The sequence below is a fragment of the Pipra filicauda genome, unplaced genomic scaffold (genome assembly GCF_003945595.2).
Source record: "Pipra filicauda isolate LSUMZ 115617 unplaced genomic scaffold, ASM394559v2 scaffold51_size4534324_pilon, whole genome shotgun sequence".
Classification (NCBI taxonomy): Eukaryota; Metazoa; Chordata; class Aves; order Passeriformes; family Pipridae; genus Pipra; species Pipra filicauda.
Genome location: NW_024104665.1, coordinates 3,836,976 through 3,856,149, shown reverse-complemented (window position 1 = coordinate 3,856,149; position 19,174 = coordinate 3,836,976). Strand labels below are relative to the sequence as shown.

General features: G+C 36.9%; 1 protein-coding gene across 4 annotated transcripts in view; it reads left to right on the top strand.

Moving 5' to 3' along the window:
- Window positions 1–19,174, top strand: part of SRBD1 (S1 RNA binding domain 1) — a 123,825-nt gene that overhangs the window by 28,361 nt on the left and 76,290 nt on the right. For all 4 annotated transcript variants that reach the window (XM_027723420.2, XM_027723422.2, XM_039386968.1 and 1 more), the window contains 3 exons: window positions 4,821–4,978; window positions 6,164–6,254; window positions 7,302–7,409. In XM_027723420.2, coding sequence (XP_027579221.2) covers window positions 4,821–4,978; window positions 6,164–6,254; window positions 7,302–7,409 — 357 coding nt within the window. The remainder of the gene's footprint in view (window positions 1–4,820; window positions 4,979–6,163; window positions 6,255–7,301; window positions 7,410–19,174) is intronic.

Genomic DNA, 19,174 nt, shown 5'->3' with positions numbered 1-19,174 from the left:
CTTTTATGTTTCTGCTCAAATTGGAATTGTTTTCCTGACACTTCCTTTCATGAACATCATTCCCTGAATATTCTATGTTCCAACTATCTGAAAAGAACTGTCAGCTCAAGTTTTTAACAGCAGATATTTCTAATGGCTTTTGGGTTTCTTCACTACAGTATGTTGTGTTTGTTCATTGCTTTGCAAGCAAGATTGCTTCACCTCTTTTGATTAGCAAGCCTGCTTTTTTGCTAATGAGAGTTTCACAGATTTCTAGAAGCACTGAGTTCACTTTTTTTTGTGATCACAGTACATGTAGCTACTCTAGGGGAAGCACCGTGTCTATTATTTGGCCAAAATGAGGAACAGCTCATGATGGAGGGTCCAACTGTTGGCTTCTGTCACATGGTAGTGAAAGTAGTTGTCATTCCTAGCCATCTCTACAATCAAACTTTGAAAATAAAGAAAAAATACTTACTTTTTAGTGGAGTTTGGTTTTAAGATAGCTAAACAAACTGACATGAGGGTACTTCAAGACTCTTTTATTGTATTTTTGTTCTGTGGTTTGAACCACAGGATTGTTGTGGCCTGTGTTGTGTATAACACTTGGAGGGCTGTTGCAGCAGTAGGTGGCTGAGGGTTTTCTGTTCTCTTAATCAAAAAGAAAAAAAAAGCTCCCTTCCCTACTGCTTTTACTAGATGTAGCTCACAAGTAATAAATGCAAAGAATATGAATCTTGCTGCCTATTCCTAAGTGGATGTCTGCTTAGAGTTTACTCTTTGTGATAATTTTGCATGATTGGTGGTGTTTGGTTAGGAAAAGCTGAAGCATCTCCTATAGAGAGGAACACAAAGCACCTGACAGTAGTATTCCTGGTTCCTGACCACTTAACTCTTATCCTTCTTTTATTCTCTTTTTGCACACACCAGGAGCTGTTTTTCAGGACTCTTGCGAAGGACTGCTAAAGTATTCAATGCCTCCTTTTAGCATTAATATTTCCAACCCACCCCCTGCTGTTCTTCTTTCTTTTTTTATTATCATTAAATGTTGGAACACAAAGTTTCCAAGAGTGTATTGAAATTACTGGTGCTTCTAGTGATCAGAAGAATGCAACTTGCCAGCAAGACGGTTACCTTATTTATTGTTTAATTTCCTTTCTTCCATTCTGTCAGATATCATCATTTCTTGTATCTGTTATAATAATGTCCAGTGTTGCTTTTGGCTCTTTGAAATACATTTTACCTTGTTACAGTACTGCAGGAATGATTCCGTCAGGGTTTCGTGCAAGTGATATGGCATGGACTTATTTTTTTAATGGATAATCCTTTCATAATTTTCCATGCTTTCTTGCAGAGAGTCCTTTCTCTCCCCTGTCTTCAGGGACACAAACATTTCTCTGTATATCTTGTTTCACACCTGAAGCTAGTTTGCAGATATTTTTCCACAGAAAGGATTGCATCTCAGACTGTATATGGAAGTGGGGAATTTTGAATCTCAATTTAAAAACCGAATCTTATAACACTGAATATATAAACTAGTAGGTCATGATTAGGTTATTTGCATTTATTAGAGTATACCTATTAGTGATACACAGTCTGAGTGCTTTGTAGAATTTAAGGTAGGGGCTTAAAATCCTGACTTGATTGATATTTTCTCATAAAGTAGTAACTGCAGCATTCTGAGATGTATTTATTTGAAGGTTTTTTTGGATTTCTTCCCCCCAAAATAACCATTTCTCTAGTGCTCTCTGCCTTATATCTCTGTCATATTAATGAGAATCATCACAAATTGGAAAAACATGAAGCTGGGCATCTTGCCATTTGGATGGAGCCAGTAATGCAATGAAAAAGAGAAAGATGTTAGATTGTCTGAGTGAGCTTCATTTTTTTTTTTCCCCTCAAGGATCAAATGATTATCCCAAACATGAAATTAAGGGCCGGTACTTGGGACAATAGATCATGTAATTGATACAAGTGTTGAGTGAGAGAGAGTTAGAGAGAAAAGAGAAGTCTATGCTCAAAATTAAAAAATACAGGATATTATGTAATAGGACATTCCCCCACGCACCTGGCAATTTCAGTAACATTTCCTGTTACTATAAAAGTTTCTGTATATCCATGCCAATTTTAAACATGATTTCCATAAGGCACACGTAACTAATAGCATGTGTTTAGGGGTAATTTTAATTTCTGCACAAGTCTCCCTTCACAGTTGGACTGATATGAATTTGCAGCATGGGAGGACTTGGCCTTGTGGGCAGCTGTAACCCTTTATCTCTAGGATAGACGGAAAGGTAGAACTTGGCCTCTCTTTGTACAAAGCCTCCCATCCAAGGGGGCCTCCAGTCCAACCTTCCCTTGTTTTCCAACCACTTTTAACCTTCATTTGTATGCATGGGTGACTGGTTGAATCTTTGTTACTTGTGTATATAGAAGTTCTTTACTGCTGAGAGGCTTAGGTATCTGCTTTTGTTTTCTCTGGTTTCTCGTGAGTAGCATCTAATTGTTGTGTCCCTGGACTCTCCCTGGAAAAAGCTCATTCTGTGGTTTAGGTTATTTATTTCTAATTTTTTAAGAACAGGAGAAGGATGCTGTAAGAGTGAATGATCAGGAAATGAAATGGCAGCTGAAATTCGGTGGAATGAGTGTAAAAGGATGCTTGCAAGGGGAAGTAGTTATTTCTTATACATAAAACTAGCAGGTCTGAGCTGTCCTGCCACAGAAGAGATGCTTTGGCGCTGTGGAAAGCAGCTCCACATAAATGTCAAGTGCTCAGAAGATAAGATTATTTAGTTAAGGAATAAAGACAAAACAAAGACTCCTTGATTTAGTTGGCCTTTATTTGGAATATTATTGGCTATTTTGGTCCACTCACCAAAAAGTAGGAAAACAATTCACTGGAACTGTAAAAGGCCCAGTGAAGGGGAATGACGTGTGAAATAATTTCTCTGTGAAGAAAAATTAACTACACTAGGACTTTTCAACTTGGGAGAGAAAGGGCTTAGAGATAAATGGCATGTGAAGAGTGGCACAAGGTTTCTAGGGATAAATTTTTACTGTCTTCCAGTTAAAGGCCTAGGGGGACATAATAAGAATCACCTTCCATCCAAAAGGTGGCAGCTATTTACACAGCTTGCGATGGACCTGCAGAACTCTCTGCCAACAGACTTGGAGACAGAATACTGAGATAGAGGGAAAACTTTACTGAACTGGTGCAATATGCAGAGTGTCCACTCTTTGTTGAGGGCACATTTGAATTTCTAAGGAGTCTTGTAATGCCTGCATACCTTTCACCATCTCACTTTGAATTGTATCTGAGTTAGTCTGGTATACCTGATCCGGAAAAAAAAAAGCATGGGGATGTAAGGGAGCCCCTTGCTGTAGCAACTTACCTAGGGAGTGTTCAATCAGTTAGGTGTGAAAGAGAATCTGGACATCTCTCTAGACTACTTACAAAAAGAGATGATGATTACTCTTTCTTTCTGTACCACTGTGGGATGAGACAGGGCTGAGCTGGTTGTTTGGTTGGATCCTGGGCAAATTCAAGTCAGGCTGTTTAGTTCTTCCACATCCGAAAACTGCTCAGAACAACTTCATATTACATCATGTCAAATAGCCTTTATGAGGGTTGTCTTTGAACTATTTGTAGCTTACTTGTGTCATGCATTGATTGACCTACACAACTTGAGTAATTTTCCCTGCCCCATTCTTAAAGGATCAGCTAACTTGGACACAGTTTTTTTCCTTCAGTAAAAATAAACCCAGATATTACTTTTTTCAGTGATGGGTAAAAAGAAAAGGGAGAATAAGGGCATTGGCTACCCTTTGAAGTTATATGAAGGCTTTATTGGATTTCTTTTGATTCTCTAATTATTGTCATTATCGATAATGCAGCTAAAAATGGCAATGAGTACCTGCAAAAGAAAAAAAATCAGCTAGGTGATGAATATTTGTGTCCCCATGACTTTTTCAGTTTTCCTTTTTTATATAACATGCAATACCATGACAAAAATACTTGTCCTTATCAGTCATTGTCCTGCTGGCCACATCTGACAAATAAGACACTGTCTATCTTGTACACCTTCAGTCAACAAGACTGACTTTTTTCTCATAACACTCTGCTGTAAGTATTCGTGCTTAAAGTCATCAAAGTCAAACCTTGCTGCACTCACTTCTTTTTGTTAAAGGACATAACTTGGAAAAGAAAGTTAGGAAACAGGAAACATCGTGGCCCCATCAGCTTTCTAGTTTGGTTCTGGGGAAGCAGAATATCCTCCTAGAAAAAGCTCAAGTCTACATGCTTCTGTGATGACTGTTAAATAATGTAATTCATAGACAAAATTAAATGCCTCATGAGTCGTGGTGTGTTAGCAATTAATTAAAGGTACCTTTCCAGTTTCTCTCTAGTACCTCTCAGTGTAAAACCATCATCCTTTCTTTTGCTGGGTAGTGATTTTTCTCTAGAACTGTGAAATTATGATGAATTCGATCCATGCCTTCTTCAAATCCACTTTTCTTTTCAATTAGGTATCACCTTTGATAGGAAACTGTTCTTTGCTCAAAATTCTGAGTTGGTGTTTGAATGTTAGTTGGTATGTGTACATTCTTGTAAGTGTTTCTATTATACACTTTATATTCACTGTTTCTTAGGACAAGAATAAGGTTATCATAAAGCTGATTCTTTTTTAAAAAGGTGTCAATAACTTGAAGTTTAATATTTAATTAAAGATGATGGAAACACGATTGGAAAAAGCCTTGCAACTTTGGAACAATTCATAAGTGCATTTGAAAACTAATTGAAGGGAAATTTTTGTATTTTGGTTTTTTTCCATCCTTCTAAGATCCAAGTTGACATCTGATGCAGAGAAGGAGTCAGTGATGATGTTTGGGAGAAATCTCCGGCAGTTGCTTCTGACCAGCCCTGTGAGGGGTCGTACTTTGATGGGAGTAGATCCTGGCTACAAACATGGCTGCAAGTTGGCAATTATTTCACCAACCAGTAAGTTTCAATTCTAGACATTTTTGAGAGGACTGATAAAAATATATTCATTTAGAGTAAAGGATAGTTTCAAAACCAGCTTTTTTATCAGGTTGATTTTAGTTTTTTGTGAAGCTTTTAGTGTCTTCCACATGTCCTGTCATGTAAATTCCATTCTCCAGCTAGGTTAAGGTCAAGTTTCTGCCACCTATATTCCAGTGACTTCTTTGGTGTTATTACTCTTCTCTAAAGTATAATTTAAAATGCCTTCTGCCTTCCTGAATACAGGTTCAAATAATTGTGCCCCAGATAGTCAGCAAAGAGAACACCTGGCATTTTTATTGTTCGCCAAAGAATTTGAATTTGAATACTTTCTATAACATTGCTTTTTTCATGGGCAGTATCTTAGACATGTGGACACTTCTATCAGCCCTTTTTTGTTTAGTACTATGTGTGTTAATGTGAGAAGTCAGAAACACTGTATTTGCAAAACTTCTTAGTTCAGATATAGAACAAAGCCTTTCTAGTTCATCCTAATCTAAGCAGGGGATACATACCTCTTTAGGCCCATGCAAAAATGGTTTGTTTTCCTTTTATTATGTTGTTGCTTTTGTCTGGGAATATATTCACCCAGGATGGGCGGAGGGAAAGATGTGTTCTAAAAACTTTAAAAGGCAATAAAGGTAGGATAAATGGTTATTAACTTTCATTGCACTGTAAGGTCTCAGTGCCAGTTAATCCAGTTCTTTCCAAATGTGATAGATGAGATGATGGCAAGAGCTGGCACTGGAGTTCCAGAGCTCCTAGACTGCAAGTCCTGAAACTTTCTAATTTTCATCTCTCTTAAGTGGATCTGTAAAATGTATTACACTAGAGCAAGAAATATTTTATAGTAAATTGCTGGTTCTCTCTTTGATAATATAATACATTTTATTTCCTAATATGACTAGATGCTCATCATTTGTTATGTGGATATGTCCACAGGGAACTAGAAAATGTATTAACTTGTTTTGCTTTGCTAGCCAAAGCCTTCTTGTCCTCTGCCCACCATACATTTCTTATAATTGAATACAAAAATGAAAGGGAAAGATGGCTTATTAAGAAGCTTTCTTTGTGAATCATCAAATTAACTTCAGTAGTTCTGCAGGATATAGCTTTTGGACCTTCGTGGGTTTTATCACATGGCTTCGTCTTTCATTATTCTAGGTCAGATACTCCACACTGATGTAGTTTACTTGCATTCTGGTCAAGGATTTCGTGAAGCTGAGAAGATAAAGAAGCTTCTGCTACAGTACAGGTATGCCAAAGAAACTTACACTTACTGCTCTTTCCAAACAAAATGAGTGTCTTCACTGTCCAAATACTTGGTTTTGGGTGGAATAAGAATTTGCTGATATAATGAAATGATTCTTTTTTTTATCTAGTTTAGAGCTTTTTCTTTTAGTCTATGTTCATGCTTTTACACTATGTATATGTTAACCATGTGAAATCAAGCCATGGCTATGCATAAGGCTGCATGCTATGAATGTATCCCCATAAAGCTCTGTCAGTCCATTTATTTTTAGGAATAGAAATCAACATTCAGCTAAGGAATAAGTTTAACCTTATTCTTACAACCCCCACAACCCCCAAACCACTCATCCATCTTTTCCTGTTCCAAAAGCCACATTTAGTTTTTGGAAGAGTTTTATTAAGCAAAGGAAATCCTGCACAGGTAGATCTCCAGATGGAATTGCAAACAGGGGTAGTGTGATTAAAAGTTTATTGTGTCCAACTGTTTTGGGATCCCTGTGGACAGACATCTGGTCTACTGAGTCAGCTGCTGAACTGCCACAGCATACAGTCCAGTTTGTCTTTAAGCATTAGATTGGTTTTAAACAAGGTGATTTGATGGCTGACTGGTTGTGGTGAGGGCAGTTAGAAGGAGTGACCTTGCAAGCTATTGCAAGCTATTCCATAAAGGAATTAAGATGATGATTGCTTGGGCTGCTACCCTTTTTCATGACTCATACCGGATGAGGGAAATATGAGATGAAAGTGTCTGAGGACTCTAAATAATACTCCATTTATTAATATGAAGTATAATTCTTGGGTTTTCTGCATATGTTACCACTGTACAATTCCATTACAAATGAGTGAAAATTTTGACTCCTCTCATGAACTGCCATACTGAAAACCTGTTAAACACAGCGCAATATTACTAGGAATATGTTCTCATTACCTCTGGGCCTTGTGTTACGTAAAATAGGATGTATTGGCCATTGTTGTGGATGGAATACTATGTATGAAAAAGTTTAAAAGAATGTTTAAGAATAATTTTCCTTTTTTTTTACCCCACGCAAAGCTGTAGCACTGTCGTGATTGGTAATGGCACGGCCTGCAGAGAAACAGAAGCTTACTTTGCTGACTTAATTATGAAGAAATATTTTGCACCACTGGATGTTGTTTACTGGTAAGATCCCTTTACTGGGATATTAATTTGTCCTACATATTTTAAGAGGTCATTTTAAATGTAATTTGTTTAAGTATGTCTTTTTGTTACTTTGTTTGTATTTGAGTCAAGCTTGTCCCAAACTTCTAGCCAAAGGAAAATGGCTGTAGTTCTTTGAAGCATGAGAGTAGTTCTCCCGAGTCAGTAAGAGAGACTCACTGAAGCATTTTATTTTCTCTTCCTGAGGTTTACTCCGTTGTTATTCTCATTGTAACAAAGTATGTGAGAATAGCAGCACTAACAGCTAAGAACCGTTTGGCATAGTGTGTTTATTTCTTGATAAAAGAGGTTTAAATGTGAATGATAAAGCTTCTGTTGTCTGACTACAGTATGGAATGCTTGCTAATCCTTATGGGTATTAAATGGTCTGGAAATAAATATTGTGTTAATACATAGTAGAGAGTAGTGAAGATAGCTAGTAGAGAGTAGTGAAGATATTTATCCTTTTCAACCTTCAAAGTTTATCCATTAGTTTGTTGAATTTGAACTAAAGTATTCTTCTATTGCTTTGGATGGAAACTGTATTATATCACTTTCTTTTCTCTTTTATTTTTTATAATTCACACCTTTATTTTTTTTCTAAAGCAATTTTTGTGATTTACCTTGGATTATCTTTTGTGCTGACATTTAACAGCAGTATTTGGTTGTCACTTCTTGACATACTGAAATCAGTTTTCTGTATTTTTAAAGAAGTTATGGCCTTTCTCTGTTCAAACTGTTGTATACATTTAATGATGTCTTTTCATAAATTCAGAAGTGATCTTACAGATAGGGTTAACAAATTTATTCCTACTAATTTATGATATCATTTAATTGCACTTGTTCTTTGTTTCTAAGATTGGAAATCCTTGCAGAGGAAAACACAGCTCATTGCTGTGTGCAAGGTTTAGGGAATTACCAATTGTATTTGCATTTTAAATCTTTTTCCTTAAAGAAGTAAAGGGGCTTGGCACATGAGGCTGGATTGTTTTATAGTGCTTTAAAACCAAAATCCTAATCAACTTAAGTTGTCATTCAGAAAGGTGGCTGATGGAGAGGTGCTACATACAGACTTTGACTTCCATGGCATATAAAGCCTTTAATGTAATATTGCTTAATTTTTTTTTTTGTTAGAAGTGGAGAATAGGGCCAGGAATGATTATAAAACAATAAAAATCTGTTCATCCTTTTATGTCCAGCTCATCATATAGAGCTTGGAATCATGCATTTCCAGGAAAATAAGACAATAATAGAATATATAATTTCAGAAAGGTTTGTGCAATTGGTGCACACACAAATAATAGAGGTTAAAGATAACCAGCTTGTTATCTTTAATTGATTGCATGTATGTGTGGAAATAGCCTCTCTACTGCTGAAGTCCTCTACAGTAATTCTAGAATTGTGTAGAGTCAGTATCTGACTCTAAAGAAACACTTGACTACAATCTTAACTGAGAACAACATTTCACCTCGTTTTTTAGTTGTGTGGCAAGAATCAAATTAACGGATTCTCACTTTAAAATATTTTAGTTATATCAGTATCAAAAGATACCAAGAAGAGTTATTAAACAATAATTTTCTTCGTTTTGGTTTCTTCAGTTTGTCTCAGGAACGTTAGCGTTTTATTTGATAACTGGTTTGTCTTTTTTAGTGCTAATAAATATATGAGAAGCAAGCAATTAAAATAAAAAAATCCTCAGTAATAGTGAACACAAACTGCATATAGTTTTACTGAAGTTTTCCAAAGAGAAGACAAATCAGTAAAGACAGTAGTAAGAAGTGAGGCATATGACATAATTTTTCATGTGGCTTTAAAACCGAGCTGAACTCAGTTTGACAGTTTTTGATTTAAAGCAAATATTTTTCATTATTTTTGTAACTAACATGCTTTCAGATTGATACACCCAACCTAAATAACTACAGAACTTTTTTTTTTTTTAATGTAGTTTCCCTTTTAGAGCTGTGTTTATTGACTTAGATTAGGACTGGACTAGATCCAAGGACAGTCATATCTAGTCTTCGGGTTTTTTGTTACAAATCAGTTTTTGTTACAAGGTTCAATAAATATTCTTGATTATTTATGTTAGTTCTATTGTGAGTTCTTGCCAAAGATACATTGTATTATAACCAAAACAGATGTTCTGGTTTAGACAAGTGTATTTGTTTTAACAGGACCAGAAATGTAAATGAAACAACATTGTGTTCAACATTAACATGGCAGATGATGAACTCTTACGATTTCATTGGCCTTTTTGGATTAAATGAAAATCTTGAAAAAATATTTCAGGAATCTGTTTTGCTTTTCTTGCTGTCAGTTATAGGCATTTTGGAAATGAAAGCTATCTGGCAGGTGAACTGTGCTAGAGCCGGACAAAATGAACAGTTCAATCTTTGTATTTGGCAAAATCAAATCACAATTTTCCTTTCAGCCCCAATGGTTTTCTTGTCACAATACAAACATTCTTATTGGTCTCACTTTTCTTGTGTACTTGTTCTATTAATGCACACTCAGAATAACGTGTTTCAGTATTTAAAAGAAAGTTTGATAACTGTCATGAATTGTAATTGTTTTCAGCAAACAGCAAAGAATGCAACCAGGCAATTGTATTTTTTTGTTGTTGTTGTTTAGATGGCTTGGTGTTTAATTTCTCTTCTATTTGGTTTTAAACTTGATACAAAATCCTTTTCTGCCACTTACAGCAAAGACTCTTGAGACTTTATAAGCAATGTAATTAATAATTTACTGCTGTTTAAGTTCAAACATTTCTGTACTGTGACAAATAGGGGAAAGTCTGTAATGTCTTGTAAAGTTCTCATTGGGTTTTCTTTAATGTTTAAATTGTCTGCTTTAGAATACTTAGAAATGTTCTACTAAGGTAGAATAGGTCTGTTTTAATACCTTTTGAAGTTGGACCTTGGTGGCAAGAAATTGATTTAGAAATGTTTGTTCTACAGGATTTTAGGTCCACTTGTATTTTATAGGTGTCTGCACATGCTTTAAATATCCTTTTCAATTTAAATGTGTGTTTTATGTTGTTGAATATCTACATTATGCTCTCTCAGCTTTAACAAATGCCACTTTCAAGTTCCATGCCTCTACATTTCTAATGTTACACTAGCTTAATTCCCATTACTTTTCTGCTTCATAGCACTCACAGTTTGAAAGGGACCTAACATTTGGGTTCACATTATGATAATTAGGTTTCAAAGCAGTGTGGGGGGATTAAGATGTCTGAAGTCTAGTTGCCGAATAAAGTTCAGAACTACTTGTAAAACTTGTTTGAGTGGTTAACAGAAGTGGTTTTATTTATTCAGTGCTCATGCAGCATTAATCCGTATTTCATCAGGTACCCACAGTGCTGTAACTCTAGATATGACCTTGGGACTTAATTTACCCCATCTCAGTTTTCCTTATTAATGTGCCTTGAAAGAGGTACATGAAAGATAGCCAACATCAAAGCTCCTTTTCAAATAAAGTGGTTGATATGAATCCTCTGGTATTTAACACTGTCTGTCAAATGTTTCAGCTGGTTTGCATCCTTTTACAAGCTATTGCTTGCTGCATTAATGCAGTTGTTTCAAGTCTGTTGAGAGTACAAAGGGGGTAGGGATATGTGAAACTATTCCTATTTCTTTTTGATTGTGTTTTCTTTAAGCTGTTATTTTTGTCTGTTAAGCTATATAACTCTACTGATAACACATTTATGTATGCTCACCTACACATCTTAGGTCATTAGATGTCTAATAGAGAAGGTGGAAGGTAGTTTAGAAAGTTTTGGCTGAAGGAATACATACTCAGCAGAAACAATGCACACATCTGAAATGTGCACTGAAGAACCTTTGTTCTGCTTTCATCTCTTTCAAGCTCTAGCGGAGTCGTGAGAAGTCCTAAATAGTGAAGAAATAATTTGAGGAACAAACAGGTTTAAAATGTGTGTGAAGAAGGCATAGCCAATGAAAATATTTCAAGTGATGTGGTGATATCTAGCCAAACTGTCTCCTGTCCCTTACTTAAAGGTTATGTTCTGTTTTGATTATTTACCACAGCTGAATGATCACACACACTTCAACTGAAAAATCATTTTCTATATATTTACATTTAGGAGAGACGGTCCTGTAAGCTGGAACCTCACTTCACATAGAGATGGCTTCCTCCTACTACTCTTGGTTATTCATAACTTTGGATAGTAATTCCTCTATTGTTTGGCACAACATGGACTGGAACAAGTGTCTGCATTTAAAATAATATCCAGTGTTTGTTCCTGATGTATCCACAGACTAGTATCTCTGTGCCAAACCCCTACTATATTCAAAAGGGGAAATTCAAGGCCGTCTTTGACTTTGAAGCAAAGATTCCCCTCTGCCCCAGCTGTAGATGCCAATACCATCTCTAGCCGTGTTTTTCTGAAGGGGGGGAGGGAAACGAGTAAGCAGTGAAGTTGTCATGGGGCAGGTGAAACAGGAGATAATAATTTCTGACTTGCACAGTGTGGGTTGGAAACTTTTTGAAGCAAATTGTATGAGTGATACGTTTGACAATTATGGAACTGTCCTTGATATTTCAGAGAAATAATTCATAATTTTCAGGATGAAAACAAGGACTAATTGGAAGTGTGTCAATGTAGTTAAAGAGATTATGAATTCCTTCAAGTTTAGAAAAAAAGATGTATATGGAGTCTAGACTTCAGCAATGTGAAGGCAGGGGGGCAGGAAGCAAGTGTAACTAGCAAAAGAAATCTAAATCGTCAGGAAGAAGTCCGTTTTTCCAGAACACTGGGACGTGTCATTTGCCTTGCATCCAGAGGAATCTGTGGGAAGATCTTGGGTGACGGAGGAAAGTTATTCGTGCAACTTCGCTTCTGAGAGAAAATCCTAGTGACTCTAATATCAAGGATTGATTTTAAAAGTTGTGTTCGCAATAGGTAAATCTCTTCAGACCTTTAAGGGATACTAAACAAACAGAAGAAAGGGAGGTTTTTAGAACGAAAAGCCAGTACACGTGACAACATGTTCAAGGGCAACTTTGCGTTCTCTTCAATTAAAAATGTGATGATCTCAAATATACTCTTGCAAATCAGATAATAAGAGTGAGAAATTGGTCACAATAATTCTTCCCTTCCTTTGTTTTCTCACAGAGAAGCCATTTGTTATATATAGGATTGCAAAATAACTTCTCTATTTTCAATTTTAATTATGTGCCCCACTGAGAAGTAATTTGTACAGACCGTTTTCTTGTAGACCTGTGTTATTTTCAGAAAAATAAAACATCTTTTTTTAAGATGATCAGCTAGAAGTCAACTGGTATTATAGTACAACGGAAGTCAAATGAAGAGGAACAACAATCCAAAAATATTTGCTAACACAGAACAAGAATATGTTGAAAAGTAAAAGGTTATTGAGAAAGACCAGAGAAAGAAGGTGAAGTGAGCAAGCACTACTGTTTCTGCATTGAGTGTGTCTATCAGTTCTTCTGGGGACAGTTTTGAAATGTGTGTATTGCATGCAGTATATCCGTAGAGCAAGACTGGGACTTTGGTTCCTAAAACTGAATTAAGACAAAGTCAGATTTTGTCTTAATTTAAATGTTTAACATAGAACTACTAAAACCATAGTGTGTTTGGGTGTGTTTGACTTCAGTAGTAGAAGTCTTAAAAACTTTTGTCACTTAACATTGTGTGCTGGTCAGTATTTCCAAAGCAAACCCCTTTCCTAAGGGCTTTCTATGATGACAAAATTACTCTGGCCTAAAGTCTTTTGTTCAAGGTTATTTCCAAAGCCTAGAAATAAAGAAGGTTTTAATAGATTTAAGGAAGATGATTAGGTCTGAAATGTTCTCAATTGCTCCGGTCAAAACTAGTTAATTTCCGTGTCTGATAGTTTTGGGGCGGTGAGATACCTAACAGGCCAAAGTTAAACTTTTATTTCAGACTGAAGTAATTTGGATCATCATTTAAAGTGGCTCCAACTTTTGAAGTTTTTCTGTGCCTTTTGGTCAATACCACAAGGTTTTTATCAGTTTAATAGCATGGAAAGGCTGTTGACTCATTCACATGATATGTGGAGTATCAGTGAAGATACTGAGGGATGGAACTCTCAAATTATTGTAAAAGGTGGTGCGCAGGTCTCTGTGCCGTGTGTGCCGCCTTGTACTTCTTGGCAGGAGAAGGCCTGGAGCCTTTTTTTAAGAGGTGCCTGAGTGGTTGCCAGGGTCTAGGGATGGCTCAAGGAATGCAAGAAGCTTAAGGAAGTGGGTAGCTGGTGGAGGAAGCAGTGCAGAAAGTATGAGAGTGCAGTCAGGGAGTAAGGGACAGGGCGCTTTGAAGGTACTTCCTCTAGGGAGACACACTTGATGTACGGTCTGTGGGAACTCTGTACAACTTTGAACGTCCCTTGTCTTTTCAGTGCATCAGGTTACATCAAGAGAAAGTTCCCTCTTCTTTTCCCTAATCATTTGTGAGCATGAATGGATGGTGTGCAGTCCAAGCTTAAAATTGAGGTTTGGATTTAAGCTGAAAAATGTAACTTAATACCGTGTTACTGTAACTCAGTGAGCATTGAAGAAGGCTTGTTCCAAACTTGGTATTGATACTGATTTCAAACTGGTTTCAGAAAACCTTATGTTTTCAGGTGAGCTGCTGCAGCATCATTTTAAGACCTTCCAAAATGAGCACATATGATTCTGTGTCTTTGTAGTTATAGGTGGCTTTTTTTTTTCTTTAAAGTAACTTGTGTTTTGTCCTAGTGGAAATGGAATGTAATCAAATTTGGATGTTACCTGGTCAAACATACTGAAAGAGATTGATGGCTAAGCTGAGTGATGGTGGTTCTTTGATGTATTTTTGATTTGCAGATCATTGAAATTTGCTGGTGGCAGTGTAAAAATCACTCCAGGGACTGTAAGCCTAATTGCAGTGGGCTGGATTTTTCCATGTCCTTTGTGAACCCCCTGGAAGTAGCGTCTGAACCACACGTTGAAAACCACTGGGTTTGGACCTGAAAATAACAAAAAGTGGAAAGTATTTAAAATAGGTGAAACCCTCCTTCTCATTTGTATTTGCTGAACTTTAATTATGGGAATTGAATTGTGGAAACTTGGAGTGTGATTCTTGTTACCTGTATGTGCATTTTAAACTGCTGGTCTTTACCCATTGCCTGATTGAAATAGCATTGCTCCACACTAGTATGGTATTGCCATGCTAACAAAATCTTTGACACTGGAAGTGAATGTAAATTAAAACCATTAAAATGGTAATTTATGATTTGTGTCAATATTGCCTTTCTAAAATAAGTGATGCTTGTGACATTTGTGATATTACTCTATTACCCTTCTCATACATAAAAACATATGTTTCTGATGTCTGTTGTGTTTTAAGTGACTGTGTCATGAAATTGATGTGGCAATTGCTAAATTTTCACTTGTAAAGATTAAGAAACTTCATTTAGGCTCCTCACTATGTAAAGAAGCTCTAGCAGGAATTACTTGTGAAATCCTGTCAGAAGTTAATTTAAGTGTAAGCATACAAATATAGTGTGATTAGTAGTGAGAGCATCCAGATTAAAATGATATAAATACAAGATGTATCCTCTAATTTGTGAGGTACTAAGACTGACTGTTATTGCACAGTCAGAGCTGGTTGTATATTTGGATAGTGTTTTGTCTTCAAGTAGACATTCTGTAAGAACCTAATGGAGAAGTAAGCATTTTTCCATTAGTGTGAGTTTGCCTGTAATATGTTTTTACTTAAGTTGAGATTCTGCCAAACTTCATACCTATTCGTTTTTAAAGCCACATTTGCTGTTCTGCATTTCAGCTCTTACTGGTCTTCCTTTATTGTTGTGAGATGTGATATATGGATTTATTTATTTATTTAAAGTTACTGTGTTAGTATTGTTGATGCTGATAGCAGAAGCTTAGGTTAGACAGTTAGATTACATTCATCTGTCTAACATTCTACATTAGATACCTTAATTTCGGTGTCTTCTGTCAGAGAGCTACCTTTGGGATGAAATTTTTCACCCTAGATCTCTATTGCAGTGTACATTGCATGTGTTTCTAAACACTAATTAGAAATGTTTAAGAAAATAAAGGAGGGAGTGTATGCATGAATTGTATCATTAGCGGGGAAAACTTTATTCTTTGAAGAATCAATACTGTTGAGATCTGGTAAAAATGGAAATTTGTGGGCAGATCCAAAGTTTGGATAGAAATCTCCCTCTGAAAGTATTTTCAGGTTTGTTTAGAGTGGTAAACCTCAGGAAATTGCCAGTTGTAGATTTGCTAACAAGTTCCCCCAATACCAGGAGAGCAACTGCTAAAAACCTTGATTTAAAAAGAAAAAAGCAAAAATGGTTTGGATTTTATGGAGATTTGTAAATTCAGCATTAATGATCTCTAGGTGTCTGATAACCTGAGAATATTCCAGGTCTGAAAAGCAAATGCAACATGTTCAAAGCAAAGGCTCTACTTTCCCTGTGCAGTTAGCTAAAATTGTAGTTTCTATTCCAGATTTCAGGCTATTGGCTCTTAGAGGCTATTGGCAGTGCAGGAGTGAGAGCTACCCATGTTGCACCTTCACTTGGAATAATTCTGTGTGATGCTGAAACTGGGGGTTATGCTTGCCTGGGCTCATTTAACTTATCAACGAAGTGCGTGGCAGTCTTAAAAGCTCCATGAATGACATTGAAAGAAGCTACAGCAACAGGAGATACTTCTGCTGTTTTCAGGGCATGAGAGGCAGAGAATATAGACGTGCTGTGTGTCTCCAAGGGACTTAGAGGAGGTTATTTCAGCTTGAAAGGGGATTAGATTTAGATCACTGCAGTGTCATACAGTTGTAACTGAAGGTGCCTATTGAGGATAATTCCTTTCTATAACTGGATCCCAGCAGTTTTGTCAACGATGAGTAAGTGGAGGGAAGGAGAAAAGATCCGTTTGTCATGGTGAATGATACAGAAGCGAGGAAGAGTGCTTCTGAAAGGAGACATCAAAATGCACAGGCTACATGAAGCACCTTCTTCAGTACCAGGCCCTTGTGGCAGTAACAACTGGGAACAATGGGCAGGTGTAGGGGAGAGGGCAGAGAGAGAGTGATGCCGGCTTTCTTGTTCCTTTTTACTTTTGGGGAGAGATCTGTGTTGCTTTGGTGACTTCATGTATAGTTGTAAATGTAATCATGTCCACCTAGCATGTTAGTTATTTGCTTTCCTTCTAACACCTAATGCTCCTGGAAGCAAATTTGTTGCTCACTTTAATCTTTTTGCAGCTGCAAGTAATACCACAGTTTCTAGTTGGATCAAATTGTTTTATGTAGCAGTGAATGCTATTCAAAGCTCAGTTGTCTGTGGATGTTTCTAAATAAAAAACCTGGAGGTGGGACCAAAGATGTCTATCTGTATGCAGTTATAGTTATTGCTTATAATAAATTGGCTTTTCACGTAAGACTTCTGCCTCAAACCTAATTAACTTTTATATTTTCTTGAACTTCTTTGGCAGCCAAGGCAACATGCCTACTGCCTGTTCAGTTCTTTTATTGGGTTGAACTAGAACTAACATTTAGATAGAATACATTTTGACATTTGAATTTGACATAAATATTTCAGGGAAAGTTTAGGCATGCATCCTCCATGGGTGATTCTCTTGTCAGCATTATGATTTTGTACTATAAATATAGTTTGTAAGTGGGCTTTCAGTAAAATCAGTGATGCATTTATTGCTTGTTCCTGGTCTGTTTTTCCTCATAGTGTAAAACCACAGCTCGAAGTTACTTTGCCATTTTTTTTTTAATTGAAGTTATTTTCTAGAAGTTAGTTTGTCATTTTTAAGTAAATCAAACTGGATATTCCTGTGTTACTTCTCAGTGATTATCTCTGCTAAAGGAAATGTTAACTCTAATCTTCTGCTATAAGAGTAAATAGAAAGGGACACTGTCAATTTGAATGTCTTAAAATGAAATAATTTTGATATCATGATATAGTATCTTTTTAATGTATCCTGTTTCTTTAGCTAACAAGAAGAATAAGAATACTTTTAAAAGAATGTTCCTTTTAAAGGAATGCTTAAGGCTGTCCTCTTCACTATTCTTCTTGTTTACCCCTGCTTCCATAGGCCCTGGCTGGCTCTTATTCTTTTGGTGGAGGAGGAGCTTGTTACCCCTCCTCTGCAGTGGATATAAGAAATACTCGCAGGCTCATAACAAGCTGACCAGTAAAAATCCTGGAATGGTCCAGTGCAGATCTTGGTCGTGTTGTTGCATGTGATGAAGTTGGTGTGCAAATATGAGCTTCACGCTGCTCTGGCTCAGGGCCGTGGGGATGCTGGCAGCAGCAGCAGTGCTGGCCTGTCTACCAGGGGCAGGCTGAGGATGTAGGCTTGGCTCTGCTGCCTTCTGCACTAGCCAGCAGAGCTGAGCAGGCGCCTGAGGGCAGGAGATGCTCTGCTGTATTAAAGGGTGCTGCATATCCCACCCTGGCATATGTTTTCCATAACCCCCTGCAGGAGCTGTCTGCATCAGGCAGAGCCGCCTCCAGGCTCTGCACTGCTGCGCTGCCATGGAGTCTCTATCAGATAACCTCTGGTTCTCATCTGGACAATTATTGTTTTAATATTGTGCTGTCTTTTCTTCTGTAGCCCTGATCTCCAAAATTTTTGGGGTTTGTTATGTTGGGATTGTTTGTTTGTTTTTGAAATCACAGCTGTTATTTATCAACTGCAGGAATAGTCTTAACAGCTTAACATCCGACTTGAAATTAAGTGGGCCTACTCTGTTACTGCAGGAATCAGCAGGGCACACATTTCCATTCGTTTAATTTTCAAAGAATTTCAGGTTTTCTTTTTGCTTGCAGCATTTGAGGAAGCTGGAATTGTTTAGTGAATTTTCAGTGCAGCACTGTTTTTGAAAGCAGAGTGTGTTGACTTTTAAAATCTCCATTTGTTTCTCAGACGCTGTTCCAGAGCAGATATGTGCTTTACTGAAACATATACATTGTGCTAAATTTTTAAACTACCATTAAAAAAACCCTCTAAACCTTAGGTTAATAATACCAAAACCTCAGGTCTTAGCTACAGAGGATCCAAGTGTTCTGTTAATATAGAAGATTAGAGTCTCTCTTCAAAGAAACATTTGAAACCTGACTGGACACACCCCTGAGCAACTTGCTTTGGTTCCCTCTGCTTTGAATGAGGGTGTTAGACCAGCCAATCTCCACATTTGCTTTTCAATCATTATGATTTTCAGGCATTCAACAGTTTCCAAAAGCTGAAAGAATCATTCCAAGACCCTCACTCTTCGTTGGTGGCTTGTCTTGCAGGATCCAGACGTAAGAGTAACGACCAATCCAGAGAAGTAGGTGCAGAATATTGCTCATTGCCCACATCACAGGGTAACTGTAAGACTCTGCCAGCGTTCATAGGTGTAGGTTCCACTTTCTGTGTAATGCTCTCCAGAAGACTCTTCAGTTGAGTGCCAGCATACCTTTCTTTCTTGCTGCCAAGATATGAAATGGCAGGAAAGCTTTGAAATAGTTTGCTTTGATTTTGAAGTAACATGTGCAATGTGGAGACAAAACAGAGCTTTGAATGGGGGAAGGGGGAAATCAGTAGTCCATTCTAAGGCTTTGGGTTTGGATGCAAGTTTGGCAATTGATGGATTTTATTTTTTTAATTTATTTTATTTTTTTGTTTTCTACTAAAAAAACCTGAATGTGAACTTCCTGGTGCAAAGTTTGGCATCTGTTAGAGAAAACAACGTA